Here is a 16,405-nt window from a genome sequence, read left to right as displayed (position 1 = left end):
AGTACAGACTCTTTTTCCTCTTTAGTTTCTTTTTGAGAGTAACAATAATTAAATTAAGATTTTTTATTATAAAAGTTATGATATTATATTATATGATTAGTTATTTTAAAAATTTAAACTAATAAATAAAAAATACATAAATAATTTTATATTTGACACAAATATATTTAAATTTAACTGGTAGTTTATCTAATAAAATTATTTTTAAAAAAATTTAAATTAACAATAGATATGAGATATATAAATAATTAATATCTAATATTATCTTTTATTACTCAAGAACCTTTTTTTATTTTTAAGACATGAATTGTGCATACCCACTCCCTTTTTAATTGTTTTTCTACTTATGCTTAATTTTTTTAAAGAATAATAACAACTGAATTCTAAATTTTTTAATTATAAAAATTCTGAAATTATATTATAAAATCATATTTAGAGGTAAATATCAAATCGGTACCCAAAAGATTCTGATACTGACAAAATGGTACATGACTTTTGTTATTGACAAAATAATCTCTAAAAGATTTTAAAATTTGACAAGCGTACCCCCGAACTCGCCAGAGCACATCTCCGGCGACCACGCTGCTGACGTGGTCACCGTGTTTTGCTGAGATAGCAACATTCCTAGACTAATTACTTAGATGTAACTAATAATCAAATTAAATCAATAATAAGTGAAAATTCCCCAACCCTAATCCTCCCTTTCCCCTCCCTAATACACTCTCGCTCTCTCGCTCGTATTTGCTCGCTGCTCGCAGCCAGTCGCTGTCTTGCCATGCCTCTTCTTCGGTCTGTGTTGAAGCATCCGTCTTGGCTCCACCGTGACTTGCCTTCTCTGCCTCTGCCTCTTTCTCTGCGTGTCGTGCTTCTCAACCTTTTTAAAAGAACAAGAACAACAATAATAGAAAAGAATATAATTTGTGGCTTCTCATTTTTTTTCTAAAATTGCTGTGGGGTAAGCATTTAGCCATTAAAGCAATAATTTCTGACTCACTTTGGAAGAGAGTGAATTGTGTTTAGGATTTGGTACTGGATATAGAAGGATCCTTCTGGATTTGGTACTTTCTTAAAAATGAAATAGAAAATGTGGCTAGATGAGAAATCTTTACCTTTAGTTGTAAAGCTTATGAACATATTTTCAAATTTTCATTGCCATCATAATAGAAACTAAGAGGGAAACTTTTTACACTGACATTTAGCCATTCTCATCTGGAGTAAGATTCTTGGTAGTTTGTTGTTAGTAATTTTTAGTGTATGTGTGAGAATGAGAAGGAGGAGAGTGCGTCGGGAGGGGGAGTGCGTTGGGGAGGGGGAAGGGAGAGAGTGCATTCGGGAGGAGAAAGGGGGAGAGTGCATTGGGGAGGGGGAAGGGGAGTGCGTTGGGGACGAGAAGGATTAGGGTTGGGGAGGATTTTTTGCCATCTCAGCAAAGCACGGTGGTCACGTCAGCAGCGTGTTTGCCGGAGATATGCTCCGGTGAGATTGGAAACACGCTTGTCAAATTTTAAAATCTTTCAGGGATTATTTTATCAATAACAAAAGTCAGATACTATTTTATCAACGTCAGAATCTTTTGAGTACCGATTTGATATTTACCTCATCATATTTATTCCACAAACATTTGCGTCTCAGATTTTAATATAATATTATAATCTTTACTTTTTCTATTATTTAGAAGAACATTATGTCATTACCTTTTTATTTTTACGGTATCTTTTAATTTAATAAATTTAAAATTAATTTGTTATTTATTAAAATTCTATTTAAAAATTTATTGTTGGTCAATAAATTACTACATATATAAAATAAAATTTAAACCATTAACACTTATTCCACAAACACTTATTCACTTTATCGATCCATGATGATTTCATTACTTTTTAATTAACTGATTTTTCCCCATAAATAAGGGGTAGCCCAATCAGCTTTGGAAATGATAGGTACACATAACACATGCATCATGCATGAATCATCTACCAACCCACGGCAATTTTTTAAGGAAAATAAAAAATAAAAACTAATGAAAATAAAAAAAAAAATTGTATTTAACTCAAATTTTAAAAAAATCTGTATTTTTATGTACACAACTTATGAATTTAAAACATAATTATTAACAAGTTTTTAAAGTTTATTAAAAAATATTATTTGATTATTGACATCTAAAACATCATTATCAAAAATTTTAATATTAAAATATTATTGTAAAGTGTATCCCTTTAATTAAGGTGACAAAATAGCTAAAATAGAAATGGCAATAAACTTTTGAAGTGTAGAAAATATGTAAAATAATTTATTTTATGTTCTTGTAATAACATGAACTCTTCTAAAATGCTGTGTGGTCAACCTGTTCTTTTAAGAGGGAGTTAGTGGAAGAATATTTGTCAGCTTCAAATCAGAGAGCCACAAATAAGAGAAAAGATGATCAGCGGATTGGTAATGGATGTAAGGAACGGCAGAACAATCCGTTTTTAGGAGGATATTTGGATAACTGGTGATGCCTTAAAAGATCTGTTTCCTAAACTTTTCTCGGTCTCAAACCTTAAAGGATCTGTTATAGGGGACTACGGGTTTTAGGATGGGCTAGAGTGGATATAGAGCTTTCAGTAGTGGAGGAGGGAGTTATTTCAGTGGGAGCTGAAACTTTTGAACCAACTTCATGAGATCTTACGTTCAGTTAAGCTTATAGTTGAGAGGGAGGATAGGGTGATTTAGAAATTTGATAGAACTGGTATTTTCTCTACTAACTCATTTGTGTAGGTGATGCAGGAAGCAGTACTTCCGAAAGAAATAACAAGCTACAGCTTCACAAGTGCTATTTGGAGGGGTTTCGTCCCACCTAGGGTCGAATTGTTTTCTTCGTTTGTTTTGATTGAGAGAATGAATACTAAGGAAAGACTATGTAGATTAAGTGTCATTGACCAGCTTGACAATTTGTGTACTTTGTGCTGTAAGTCTGTAGAGTCTGCTTTTCATCTGTTTCTTGGTTGTGAGCTCACGTGGCAGGTGTGGTGTGCTTGGCTTTTTGTCCTTGGAAGATAATGGACCATCCCAGGTACACTGAAGCAACACTTTGAGAGCTAGACGACTGCTTCACAAAGAAGGAATGAGCGGAAGAGGTAGTTGATTGGATTCTTTGCGGCGATCTGGGCAATTTGGCTAGAAAGAAATGATAGAGTGTTCAATAATCAAGGCTCCGGTGTGGTGGAAATCATCAACAGGTCCTTTGTGCTATCCGACGAGTGGATTGGTGGTGCTCCCCTTGGTTATTAATGGCAATGCCGAAAATGACTAGGAGTTGCTGTAACTCTTTGGGTTGTTGTTAGTGATGGTTTTCTTTGAGTCGTTCTTATGTTTGATCTTTATCTGCTCCACCGGTGGTGTTGAGCTTGTAATTTCAAAAAAAAAAATTATTTGTCCATATTTCGTTGGAAACACCCGTGCAATATACTGAAAATTTATTTATTACTTATTTTGCAGGCTGAGAAAAACACTTTTTCTTTCTTAATTTGTAGCATGAGTATGAGAATCATATAAATAATAATATATAAAAATGTAAATCTTGATTTTTACACAAACTAGTACATGTACGGTGTCTTGCACAGAATAATATATAAAAATATATAAAATATTTTTTAAACAAAAATATATATAGTAATTTTTAGGGATAAGTATTATTTTGATCCCTAATGTTAAGGGTCAGAATCAAAACCGTTTCAACGTAATTTTTTATTTAGAATCATCCTTAACGTTTTATTTCGTATTAAAATCGTCCTTTTGAATAAAATAATTTTTTAAAAGACAACAATACCCCCAACTGCACTACTGTTCATTTTGCATTCCCTGCCACCACCGTTTATTCTGCATTCTCCACCATCGCCACCCTCTTATTTCCACTATCAGCCATCCGTTCATTTTGCATTCTCCACCACCACCATTCATTCTGCATTCTTCACCACTGTCACCTCCCTTATTTCCACTATCAGCCATTTCTTTCCACAACAACAATAACAACAGAACATACATTCAAATTCAAGAATCCATTATCAACAATAACATAACATTCAAATCAATAATAACACAACATTCAACATTAAAAAAAATTCAAATGACATAAAAATCAACACAAGCAGAAAAAATCAATACGAGCAGAAGCAGAAAGCAGAAACCGAAGCAGAAACAGATGCAGAAAGTCAAGCACAAAGCCAAATCAACACAAGCAGAAGCACAAATTCAACAAGAAGCAGAAGCAGAAGCTCAAGCCAAAGCAAGGAGCAGAAGGCGAAGCAAGAAGAAGACGCAGATGCAGAAGCTGAAGCAGAACCACCGGCAACTCGTGGGCGACGGCGGCTGGGCAGATCGGCGGTAGTAGGAACCCAGCTCAGCCTCAGATTCCTCTCTCTCCTTCGCGTGCCGCCCTCCTCGCGTCGGGCTCCCCTTCCCAGCGATGCACTCCATGGCGGCGGTAGAAGCATGCATGAACGGCGGCGACGTCCTCCCCTCCACCGGTGCTCCCTCTCTCTTTCTCAAATCTCCTCTCTCGCTGCTCGTGCTCGATGGCGAAGGACCCAAAGGTAGCGGCGATAGCAAGAAGCGATGGTGGAGACCCGCGGTGAAGGCGATGGCCTCCTCCCCTCCCCCCTTCGCGTTTCCTTTCCCCACCCCCACCCCCAAAAATGCATTTCCTTTCCCCTCCCTCCCCCCAAAATGCGTTCTTTTCTTTTATTTTTTTAAAAATGTTACAATTTTTTTATTAAAATAAAGGTAGTTTAGAAATAAAATTAAAAATTTTATTAAAAAGAACAATTTTAATACGAAAAAAAAAAACGTTACGGATGATTCTAAATAAAAAATTACGTTGGGAATGGTTTTGATTCTGACCCTCAACGTTAGGGACCAAAACAATATTTATCCCTAATTTTTATTATAAAAATTTTATAAAATTAATTAAAATTAAAGTTTAACTAATTTTAATATTATAGATAATAAAATTAATAAGTAATAATTTTATTTATTTTTAAAATATAACAATTATTCATTGATAGTAATATATAGTTTGTGATTAAATTAAAATATTTATATTAGAATCTTATCTTTTTAAAAATTTTTCTTTAAATAATATTACTAGTTAAAGTTGGAGACATTTTCTTAAGATTTATGAGTAAAATTTTTAAATTTTCTTACTCTTATATTAAAATTAATTTAAGTAAGAGTATAATCTAACATGAGATAAAAAATTTGTTTTTGAATTACCTTTTTTATTATCATAGCAAAAGAAATTATTATCAAGGATTATTTTTGTTAAAATATACTTAGAATTGTTTTATATTTTAGTATATTTTTATTCTTAAAATCAAAGTAATATGATCAACATTGTTACATGTTAAAATTTAATATTCTTGATTAATAATTTTTAAAAGTGTTATAATTTTTATATGACATATTTATAAGATATTTTTTATTGTTTAACTTATTTTATTCAGCCAAATAATTATAATTAATTTATTATATTAATTATTTAATTTATTTAATTTAAATATATATTATTTGATTTAATTTATTGTCATATTAATGTTTGAGTTATTATTTATCAAAAATTTTTCTTCATTTGCTTTGTTGATCTTAAATATTTTGATTTTAAAATTTAGATTTTTATTCATTGTTTATATTTTTATTTTAATATCAAATCTAATATTTCTATTAATACTTTTTTTTTATAATTTATTATCTAATAGTTATATGTCCATCATCAATTATACGATTGTGATATTTTTTTAATTTATCAAAAAAATATAATTTCATTTTTTTTTATTTTACTTATTTTTATATTTCATAACTTATTAACCATAAAAATTATATATACTAAAAAATAATTTTATTTATTTACCAATTATTCTTCTATTTAGTAATATTTTTTTTCACTCCTATGATACATTTTTTATACTCTTTGATTTTTTATAAATTATAAAATATTATTATTCGATATTAAAACAAAAATGGATAAGCCAATGAGTAATAGATCAAATGGCATAGTCTTCTCATACTCAATTAAGAGGTTGCGTGTTCGAGTCTCCTATCTTCGGTTAAAAAAAAAATGGATAAGTACGTATTACGATTTTTTTTTAAAACAATTATATATGTGTGGAATAATTTATTAAGTTCATATAACCATTTTTCTTAATCAAGAAATTAGAAAAGGAGATAAAGATTGTATTATTACAAAATTTTATTTGATCATGGATTCTTTAACTGTTTTGCATAATCCTACTATTTTTATCATGGATCCATGAAGTATTTTCAACTTGCCACTGTTGGATGAAAGGTGGCATCGAGTCACTGAGTCAGAGGTTTTGACCGTTTTGTCCTCGTACTAAAAAATCTAAGCCCCACACGTTATTGCTTATACTGCGTGGTGCTGACTTTGCATCTCATAAATATTCCAACGTTCTTATCATTCCATGCTGGCTGCGGATCCATATTTGATATTTCTATTCACCATTATTTATTGGTCTTAATTTAACTTAATTTATAATAATCAAACTAACTAATTAACTAAGGTATAATTTTTTTGTAATTTATAAAAATTATTAGAAAATTTATATTTGGTAATTTTAATTACACAATAAAAAAATTTCAAAAAAAAAAAAGAACAAATAAAATTTTTGATAAACTTTTGAGATTAAAAACCAATAAAAATTTTATTTGTGTCATTTTATCTTAACATCAAGAGAAAGTACTACTGTACATGATTTATCATTAATATTATTAACTATTTTTTTATATATTTATATTTATCAATTACTTCTTATATTCACTTTTTTTTTTTATCAAATCCTACCATATAGGCAAGGAGAAATTAAATTTGATTATCATCGTCTCTTTTTTTTTAACTTCTTTGATTTTTATGTAGTATTATATATATATAATCCCTTCTCTCTCTAATTTATGGAGAGTTTTAAAAAAATTTGATGTCTAATAATTTTTATAATTTAAAAAAAATTTAGATTAAATAAAAAATTAAAATTAATCATGATAAGTCAATCAATTTCATTCAATAATTATTAAACATGTTAAAGAGATAATTTATTATCTTTTATTTTAGAAAAAATTAGATAGAATTTACCTATAAAAAATACATACTTTAAGTTTTTAATATATGTTTTTATATACCAAAGATAGGAGACTCGAACCCGCAACCTCTTAATTGAGTATGGGGAGACTATGCCATTTGAGCTATTACTCATTGGCTTTTAATATATGTTTTTAAGAACATGCTAATTAAATTTTATATTCTTGAACTTAGCTTATATTGTTATGTATTATTTCTTTCCTCCTTAAATAATTGTTATATTAGCTGTTAATATTTTAAAATTAGTAATGTCATTTTTAATTTAAAAATGTTATTTTTAATATAAAATATATTTATAATAAAATTTTATTAAATTAAAATCTTAACATTAAATAAATATTTTTTTAATATATTAAAAAAGTAGTAATAATAATTAATTAAAAACAAGGAACTCGAGTTGAGTAATTAAATAAGAAGATTTTGTTTATCTATTTATGTTTGGATAGTCAAGCAAGTCATAAGTGATAACCATCACGTGACACAAATATCAATTTTTTTTTTTTTATTTACAGTATGAAATGGTCAGTCAGATCATTTGCAATAAACTTATCATATCAGATAAGCAGTGTATTCAAATTAATAATTATTCCATTCATCTTAAGATAAATGGTCATTTTAATTCATTAATATATTTAGATATATCTTTTTACTCTTAAAAAGTGTATGTTAATATTTTCCTATAAACATATATTACAAATTTTGTAATAAAATTATTTTTAAAAATATTAAATATCAGTACAAAAAATACACAAATAATTATTTATCTATCATGTCTCTTCACACAAAAATGCCTTTTTTTATATTTACGTAAATTTTGTATAGACATTTCTTAGTTTTTTTTTTATTATTTATCTTATATTTTTTTTTCGGTTCAACAAAAATTGAAATATAAAGTTTTCGATCATAAAAGTTCTGTTAAGTGATAACTTATCATGAGATTATTCTCACACAAATTTAAACTAATAAAAAAATATATAAATAATTATATTTTTAAAAATATATTATTTTTAAAGATATTTTCAATTGTTTACGTCCAACTAAATTAAGAAAATATTTAAGACAAGGTGAAAACTCAGGTGCAGTCGACTTCACGTGAAGTTGATAGTTGAGAGCCGTTAGATGATTTGACTGATTTGACTAAATTTTTATTTAATGGCTGTCAGCTATCAACTTCACGTGAAGTCGCCTGTACCTAAATTTTCACCTTAAGACAATACTCACATACATATTAATAATGTACGTAAAATAAAAAAGAATATATAATAATTATATTTTATTTATTTAAACATTTTTAAAACTTAAAACTCAAAACACATGTAGTTGAAAGTTGAAACGTACGGAATAACTGTTTTATTTGCATGATTCAGGAACCAGAGTGGCTATATATATCCCCTCTACGATTACATATCTTATCACAAACATTTCATAGAGATTTGATTATTTAATTAACTTCATTGCTTCATTGTTTTCTGGCTTTTCTTATTATTATATTCCCAAACACAGAAAATATGACTATCCTCATTGAGCAACCAGAGCTATCAACAATGGCAGAAGCTCATCAAGAGAGAATTGATGAGCAAATGAGAAATGAGTTGGTCTTAGATGGTGGATTTCCGTTGCCTAAGCCCCTCTCAGAAGATGGATTCAAAGCCCCTCAAATCAACTCTTATGGCCGCTCTTTTAGGTCTCCATATTAAGTCTTTTCATATTTATTTCACTTATTCTTTTATATCTATTATATATAAAAATGTGTTATATTATATGTGCATTGCAATTAGGGCCATTAAAATGATAAAATTCGTCAATGCAAGTCAGTCTGGTTATTGCCAATGAGTTATAGTTCAAATGACATAGTCTCCACATATTTAATTATGAGGTTGCGGGTATGAGTCTCATACCTTTGATAAAAAAAAAGTCAGTCTGATTATTCAACTTAAACGAATGAATTTTTACTTTTAAAATTAGACTCATGAAAATGTGACATTAAACAAATTAGTCGATTAATCTAAAAAATTAACGGTCGTTTAAATTATTTTGTATTTTCAAATAATTGCAGCTGATTTTCAATTTCTGTTCTGATGTGATCCAAAAATTTGATCAACCCACTAAAAACAACTAAACACAAGTTAATCCAATATAAAAAAAAAACATTTATAATTTTTTTTCCAAAAATAGTTATTTTTTGTCAAATATTTTTTTATTTTTTTTACTTTTGAGTCCAATTTTTTTTCCCCAACAAAAATCCGACTAGCTCATATATAATCCGCTATATTCATAAACAATCCAAACCTAAAATATGAAGCATGTAATTGAACAAAAATTAAACATGTTAGCTCGTATAACCCACTAGCTTAAATGGACCAAGTTTAAATTGGCTAAATAGACCCATTTTGACAATTTTAATTAATTAGAGTTAAACATAACATTTTATTTATTTATTTATTTATTTCTCTCTTCTTATTCTACAAAAACAGAAACTATCATGGTGAAAGCGCAAGGCAAAAGTCTGTGGAGGAATTCTACAAATTACAACACACCAACCAAACTTATGAATTTGTAAGCCAGCCATTAATCTTCTTCCCATCAATGTCAAAAGGATATAATTGTTAAGATATATATATATGACTTCTCACACATGCATGATATATGCAAACTTTTTAATTAATTATTATAGGCCAAGAAGATGAGAGCCGAGTATGGAAAGTTGAACAAGGCGGAAATGGGCATATGGGAGTGTTGTGAACTTCTTGAAGGAATCGTCGATGCAAGTGATCCTGATTTAGAAGAATCTCAAATTCAACATGCTTTTCAATCTGCTGAAGCTGCTAGAAAAGACTATCCAAATGAAGATTGGTTGCATTTGACTGCTCTTATTCATGGTATTATTCTTAGCACATGTATGACTTATATATAATGTTTATCTTGCTACATTTTATTGTATATAGTACAAATTTGGTATGTCATTATTAATTCAATGTATCAAATTTTAAATAAAAATATTTAGGAGTCAACACATTTTATCAATATTTTGAGTTAACATTTTTTTTTTATACTCTTAGAATTTAAAATTTAAAATTATAGTTAAAAATTTAGTATAAAAATATTTTTGTTGACCAAATATTAATAAAAAATAATAAAATTTGCTAGTCTTTCAATATTGTTCGATTTTTGAAGTGAATGATAATAAATAAAATAAAGTAATATATTAAAATTTCATCTCAAAAATCATTAACTTACTCTTAATTTGTTGGTTTAATTATAGATCTTGGAAAGGTTCTCCTCCTTCCAAATTTTGGTGAGCTTCCTCAATGGGCTGTAGTTGGTGAGTATTGTTCCTTTAATTAACTACTTTCTAATATAAAATAACATTTTATAATATTACACCTAATCATACATAAAAACCCATTCAAATACTTTTTTTTTTTTTTAAATTCCCTGAAAAAAGGACCCAACAATAGACTTTAACGAACTATTTACTAACACAAAAAAAATGATATTTATTATTGCAGGAGATTCATTTCCTCTTGGCTGTGCTTTTGATGAAGCAAACACTCACCACAAGGTAAAATCTTATTTAATTTTCTCAACACACAAGAAAATTATTAAGAACAATATTATTAGTCAGCTCACAATATTTTCTTCTCTATATGCAGTATTTTAAGAACAATCCAGATAACAACAACCCTGCTTATAACACTAAAAATGGGATTTATACCGAAGGATGTGGATTAGACAATGTTATCATGTCTTGGGGACATGATGAATACATGTATTTGGTGAGTGATGAGTCCAACAAATTAAATATGCATGAATTTAAAAAAAAAAAAAAAAAAACTAAACGTCTCTTCAAATTTGTAAAATATTTAATTTTGTTTGATTCAATAATATCTAATAATTATAGCAATAATATTATTTGTGTAGGTTGCTAAGGGAAATAGCAACAACTTACCTCCTGTGGCATTGTTCATTATCCGCTATCACTCCTTTCATCGTAAGAATTATTTAATATATCTTCTTAAAAATAATAAATTACAAAAATACGACTTTAATTTAATAATTTTGTATATGTAATAATCTGACAGCTTTATTCCAAACTGGGGCATATAAACACTTGTACCGTGAAGAGGATGTTGAAAATTTGAAGTGGCTTCACATATTCCAGTGAGCTATATATAGTTTTCTTTTTATTATTATTTTAGTTTCTAATTAATTTTAGCAAATAGACTTGTATATATGATTTTATCTTATAACTGGTTATTAATTATTACATTATTCTATTACGCAGCAAATATGATCTGTACAGCAAGAGCAATGTTTTAATTGATGTTGAAAAAGTTAAACCATACTATTTATCTCTTATTGAGAAGGTACGTAATATAATAATTTTTTATTTTATTTTTTTTCCTGTATCTTACTGTATTTCAATCCATATACATATTAGTAAAATCATTTTGTTATTTTGTTTTCTTTCTTTGCAGTATTTCCCATCAAAGCTCAAGTGGTAATTAAGTGGAATCTGGGACTGGTCATGCATATAATTATTGTTTACTTTTCTTGTCTTGTCTTTAATTAAGTTTTAATAATGTTAGAAATTATGAGTGCAATATTTGTTTATTTCTTTAAGAGTTAAGCCTTCATACATTGTAATAAAATGCAGTACCACACTTATTATGAGTTGTTGAAGTACAGTGTGTAATATATATATAATCAATAAAGTGTTTTCATTTGGTTTGTGTTTATAATTTTACACTAATTTTTTTTCTCGATAGTTTACAATTTTACCCTAATAAATATTCGAAAAGAAAAAGTCTAGGGCCAGCAACTTTTGTGTTTTCTGGCAAGCACTTAACTATCAAAACAAAAGTGAGTGATCTCCCACCATTAAATATAATCTCACATCATTAAAAACACTATTGATAGTCAATTGATGGTTACAAAACACTAAAATTACTGGCCCCTTAGCATTCCTCAGTTGAAAATGCTTAGCATACATTCTTTATTATAATAGATATTATATTGACATTAATATTTTTTAACAATCAATGCGTATTTTCTTTAATTTTTTTTATTAATTAAAAATAATATAAAATATAATTAATTAATAATAATTGTATTTTATATATATTTGTCTCAAAAGTATTTAATGTATGAATATTGTTATTGTAAATGTTATTGGTTAAATTATATATAACTATATAATATTTGAACATTCTTTCTACTTATTTACAAAAATAATTATAATATGCTCGACTTTATTACAAACAAATTATCCTATTAAGCAATAATTAACTAAGGCATATAACTGATATGATGTGAATGGTGTAAGGAATTTATTCTTCAACCATATATAGTGATAAATAGCACAATTATCTTAAATCCTATCTAATTCCATCAATCCAAATTAAAAGGCGACCAAAATCACAATAAATTGTATTAGATTGGATTTTTTTAATTTAATTTTTTAAACCAATCCAATAGAAATACCCAAATTGTATATTATTATATTATATTTTATTATATATAATAGAGATAAGAGAGAACTAATTAATAGATTTTATATACCAAGAGAAGAAAGTATAGAAAACTAAGTTTTAGTTAGTTAATATTATATTTTTTAATTCTAATTTTTTTTTAATTTTTAAAATTTAAAATTTAGAATTTATAATTTAACATTTAGAGTTAATAATTTAAAATTTAAAATAAATAAAATAATTTTAAAAAATTATCTGATATTAATTAGCTGATAAAAATTAATTTCTTTGCATTACTTTATCAAAAAAGCCACTACTCACCAATATCAATTGTAGCATTACTAACTAACTTAACTACTTTAGATTCATGGGTAACACGCACATGATAAAAAGTGTTTTTTAATAAAAATTAAAGATTACCTTTTTTGACAATAAAAAAAAATAAAATATGGTATATATAATGTATTTTTTTCAAAAATTTAATTAAAATCTTTCTTTTTATTCACTTTCCCTCTTAAAAAAAATTCTTTAGATTCATATACATTACTACACTTACCATATATCCTAATCCTAACAATATTTCTTTATAAATACTAAAATAATTTTCTTTTATTCTTTTATCAAAAAGACCATTAGGTGCAACAACAATAAGATAATACAATAAATATAGAGTGAAAACTCATATAAAATTACTTTTATATAAATTTAATAGCTAATAATTATTAAATAATTTAATATATTTAATAAAATTATTATTTAATAATTTTTAATTATTAATTTTACATAAAAATAATTATATATAAAATTTTATTTAAAATATATAAAATGTCATATTTCTGTTTGATAAACTGACTGGTAAAGTAGTATAGGAAGTTTATTTTTTTACATATTAATATAATTTTAGTGTAATACCTAATTATTGAATTTTATAGTATTTTTTAAAATTGTGAGAGTAGAATAATATACCTTTTGTATTGTATATTTTTAAAATATACATTACAAAAAAAAGTGTATTGTTAATACAAGAGGATATATTATTAAAAAAAATTACCATAAAATTTAATAGTTGAATATTACACCAAAATTTTTTTCATATAAAAAAAATTAGCTGGTATAAGACCTTATGTTGCTGCTGATCTTGCAACATTAGTTAAAACTTTTAAATTGATAATTAAGAGAAAATTCAAAATTTAGCATCATTTATTATTTTCAAACTTTTATCAGTATTTAGTATTATTAATGGTTATTTGATGACTACATATCACAAAAGTTGTTGGCCCTAGCATTCCTCTTTTTTAAATATTATTCACTAACTGCGTATTAAAAACAATAAAGAAAGAAGAAGAGAACGCGAGACAGAATCAGAGGGAACGATGAACAGGGGAAGAAGGAGGAGGGTGCAAGAGAGAGAGAGAGAGAGAAAGACGCCGAGGAGAACAGGACTGCGACGGAGGAGGATGGAAGCTGCTCCGGCCGATTGGAGCCTCTGCCGCCTCCGAGCTCCATCGCTGCCGCCATTTGGTTCGAAGGGAGGGAGAGCTCGCCGAAGGACGTCCGTCGGAGCTGCTGTCGTTGCTTCTCCTGCTCTGCTCCGCCACTGCCGCGATCTGCGTCTTCCATGTTCACCGGAACTACCACCGTTGGAGTACACCGTCGCCGCCACTGGAGCTAACTGAGGCCACGCTGCTACTGCTGGATCCGAGTGTCTCTGCTTGCCGGAGACGTCCCTGAATTGCCTAGAAATGCAGCCAAATCTGCTCGCCGGAGGTTTGATTTTTTTTATTGAAGTTTGATTTAATTCAGTTTTAATAATTTTTAATGATTATTGAGTTAATCAGAATAATTGGAATGATTGAAGTATTTAAAATAAATTAGTAAAGTTGAGATTTATTAAATAATAATAAAAATTAGTTAGTATATTTGTTTGATGCATAGTGTTTTAAAATTTAACAAGTTGAATATAATTCATAATTATAAAACAAAATTTGATGTTGGAAAATTATTTTTTTTTATTTCTCATGGTATCTCCTAATCTGACAGGTCATGGACTAATTTGTCGCGGATTTGAACTCTATTTAAAGGTCTGGCGGTGGCCAATAAATTACTACGTGCACAAGACAAAATTTAAATTCCGACACTTGCTTAAATGAACGAGTGAGCTTACCACTCAACCAACCAAAGTTGGTTTAGAAAATTATTTAATACATGGTGATTGAGGAAATGGTATGTCTAAAACGAGCACAATAATTATGTGCTTATTGGATGCGCCATATTTATATAAACCATTAGATTTGATTATACGAAAATCAAAGGCTAATATGAAAGAAGAGCATTGATGGACTCTAATAAATATAGAATATCTTAGTACATAAATAAATACTTTAAATGGTAATAATACTTTAATACACAATACTTTAAAAGATAACAGAATCTTTTATTCTTAAATAATTAAATATAAAACATATAAATATAAAAATATGAGTATTTTTTATTTAGTAAGATTAATTATTATGCAAGAAATTTTTATGATATTAAAAAATTATATTAAAATAAAATTTTAAACTGTAACATAAAAATATAAAATAATTAAAATTTTATTTTATATTACTTGATAAATAATTAGATGATTATATTCAAAATTTATTATCTAACTAATTTTATTAAACATATTATTATATAATATAATTTTTCATCAAAATATTTTAAAAATATAATTTATTTAAAATATTATATATAATACATGAAAATATTAACCTTTTTATTCTTTTTAATTTTTTTTAAAAACAGAATAAATAATATAATTCTAAAAACATGCCTATCATATTACATATTTGCTTATATTAGTAAGACCTAAACTAATCAAATTTACGTAATTAAAAATATAATATATTTAAATACAAAAAAATATTTTGAAAATATTATGATATTTACACTAATTTTTCATATATATATATATATATATATAGTCGAATTAGAGAATAAAAAATTTAACTAAAACAATAAAAAGATACTTGAAAATAATAAAAATAAAAAATGATCTTATTATAAATATATAATTTTAAATATTATATATGAAACTTTAAATGTTAATTTTAATAAATAAAAAATATTTATTTTTTGTATTTATATGTTTTATATTTTTAATTATGTAAGTTTGATTAGTTTAGGTCTTACTAATATAAGTAAATATATAATGTGATAGGTATGTATTTAGAATTATATTATTTTTTATTCCGTTTTTCTAAAAAAATTAAAAAAAAAATAAAAAAGATTAATATTTTCATGTATTATATATAATATTTTAAATAAATTATATTTTTAAAATATTTTGATGAAAATTTATTTATTTTTTCATTGATATTTTATTTTGTTGTGCTTCCCAAGTTTTAATGTAGTTTTTAATATTTCTTGAAAATAGATTTTTGATCAAATTCAATTAGGTATAATAACTACTTTGTTTCCATTTGTAAAACATTACAAATGTAACCACTTATTATACTAATGTTATTTTGTAGTTTTTCTTCTAATTGCAAGAATATATTTTCTTTACAAAAGAGCTTTACACCGGAGATATTAAAAATATTAAAAATAATACTAAAACAAGAAATAAAATTGTATTTATATTTGTAACAACTAAATATCCAAAAATTAAAAGAGTATAATATATATATATATATATATATATATATATATATATATATATCACACAACTAATTTATTGATTTAAATATAGTTTAAAGTAAATACAAATATATTAAAAAAGATTACTTTTTACGCACATATTATTTATATGTTTTATATTTTTAAT

At 26.5% G+C, this 16,405-nt stretch overlaps 1 protein-coding gene and 1 long non-coding RNA gene across 2 annotated transcripts; both read left to right on the top strand.

Annotated features, from left to right (window-relative positions):
* The first annotated feature begins 8,455 nt into the window (after window positions 1-8,455).
* LOC112751307 (inositol oxygenase 2) lies at window positions 8,456-11,865 on the top strand. The gene is made up of 10 exons (XM_025800394.2): window positions 8,456-8,810; window positions 9,601-9,682; window positions 9,801-10,005; window positions 10,389-10,448; window positions 10,636-10,688; window positions 10,780-10,902; window positions 11,048-11,117; window positions 11,209-11,287; window positions 11,412-11,493; window positions 11,605-11,865. The coding sequence occupies exons 1-10, from the start codon at window positions 8,635-8,637 to the stop codon at window positions 11,629-11,631; spliced, it is 957 nt and encodes a 318-aa protein (XP_025656179.1). The 5' UTR covers window positions 8,456-8,634; the 3' UTR covers window positions 11,632-11,865.
* A 2,060-nt stretch (window positions 11,866-13,925) lies between these two features.
* LOC140179561 (uncharacterized) lies at window positions 13,926-14,965 on the top strand. Its single transcript, XR_011873081.1, has 2 exons — window positions 13,926-14,364; window positions 14,638-14,965. It is a non-coding gene; the product is annotated as an uncharacterized lncRNA (long non-coding RNA).
* Window positions 14,966-16,405: the final 1,440 nt, after the last annotated feature.

Source organism: Arachis hypogaea, chromosome 15 (genome assembly GCF_003086295.3).
Source record: "Arachis hypogaea cultivar Tifrunner chromosome 15, arahy.Tifrunner.gnm2.J5K5, whole genome shotgun sequence".
Classification (NCBI taxonomy): Eukaryota; Viridiplantae; Streptophyta; class Magnoliopsida; order Fabales; family Fabaceae; genus Arachis; species Arachis hypogaea.
The sequence above is the reverse complement of the archived record's forward strand: the minus strand, read 5'-3'. Positions and strand labels throughout refer to the sequence as shown.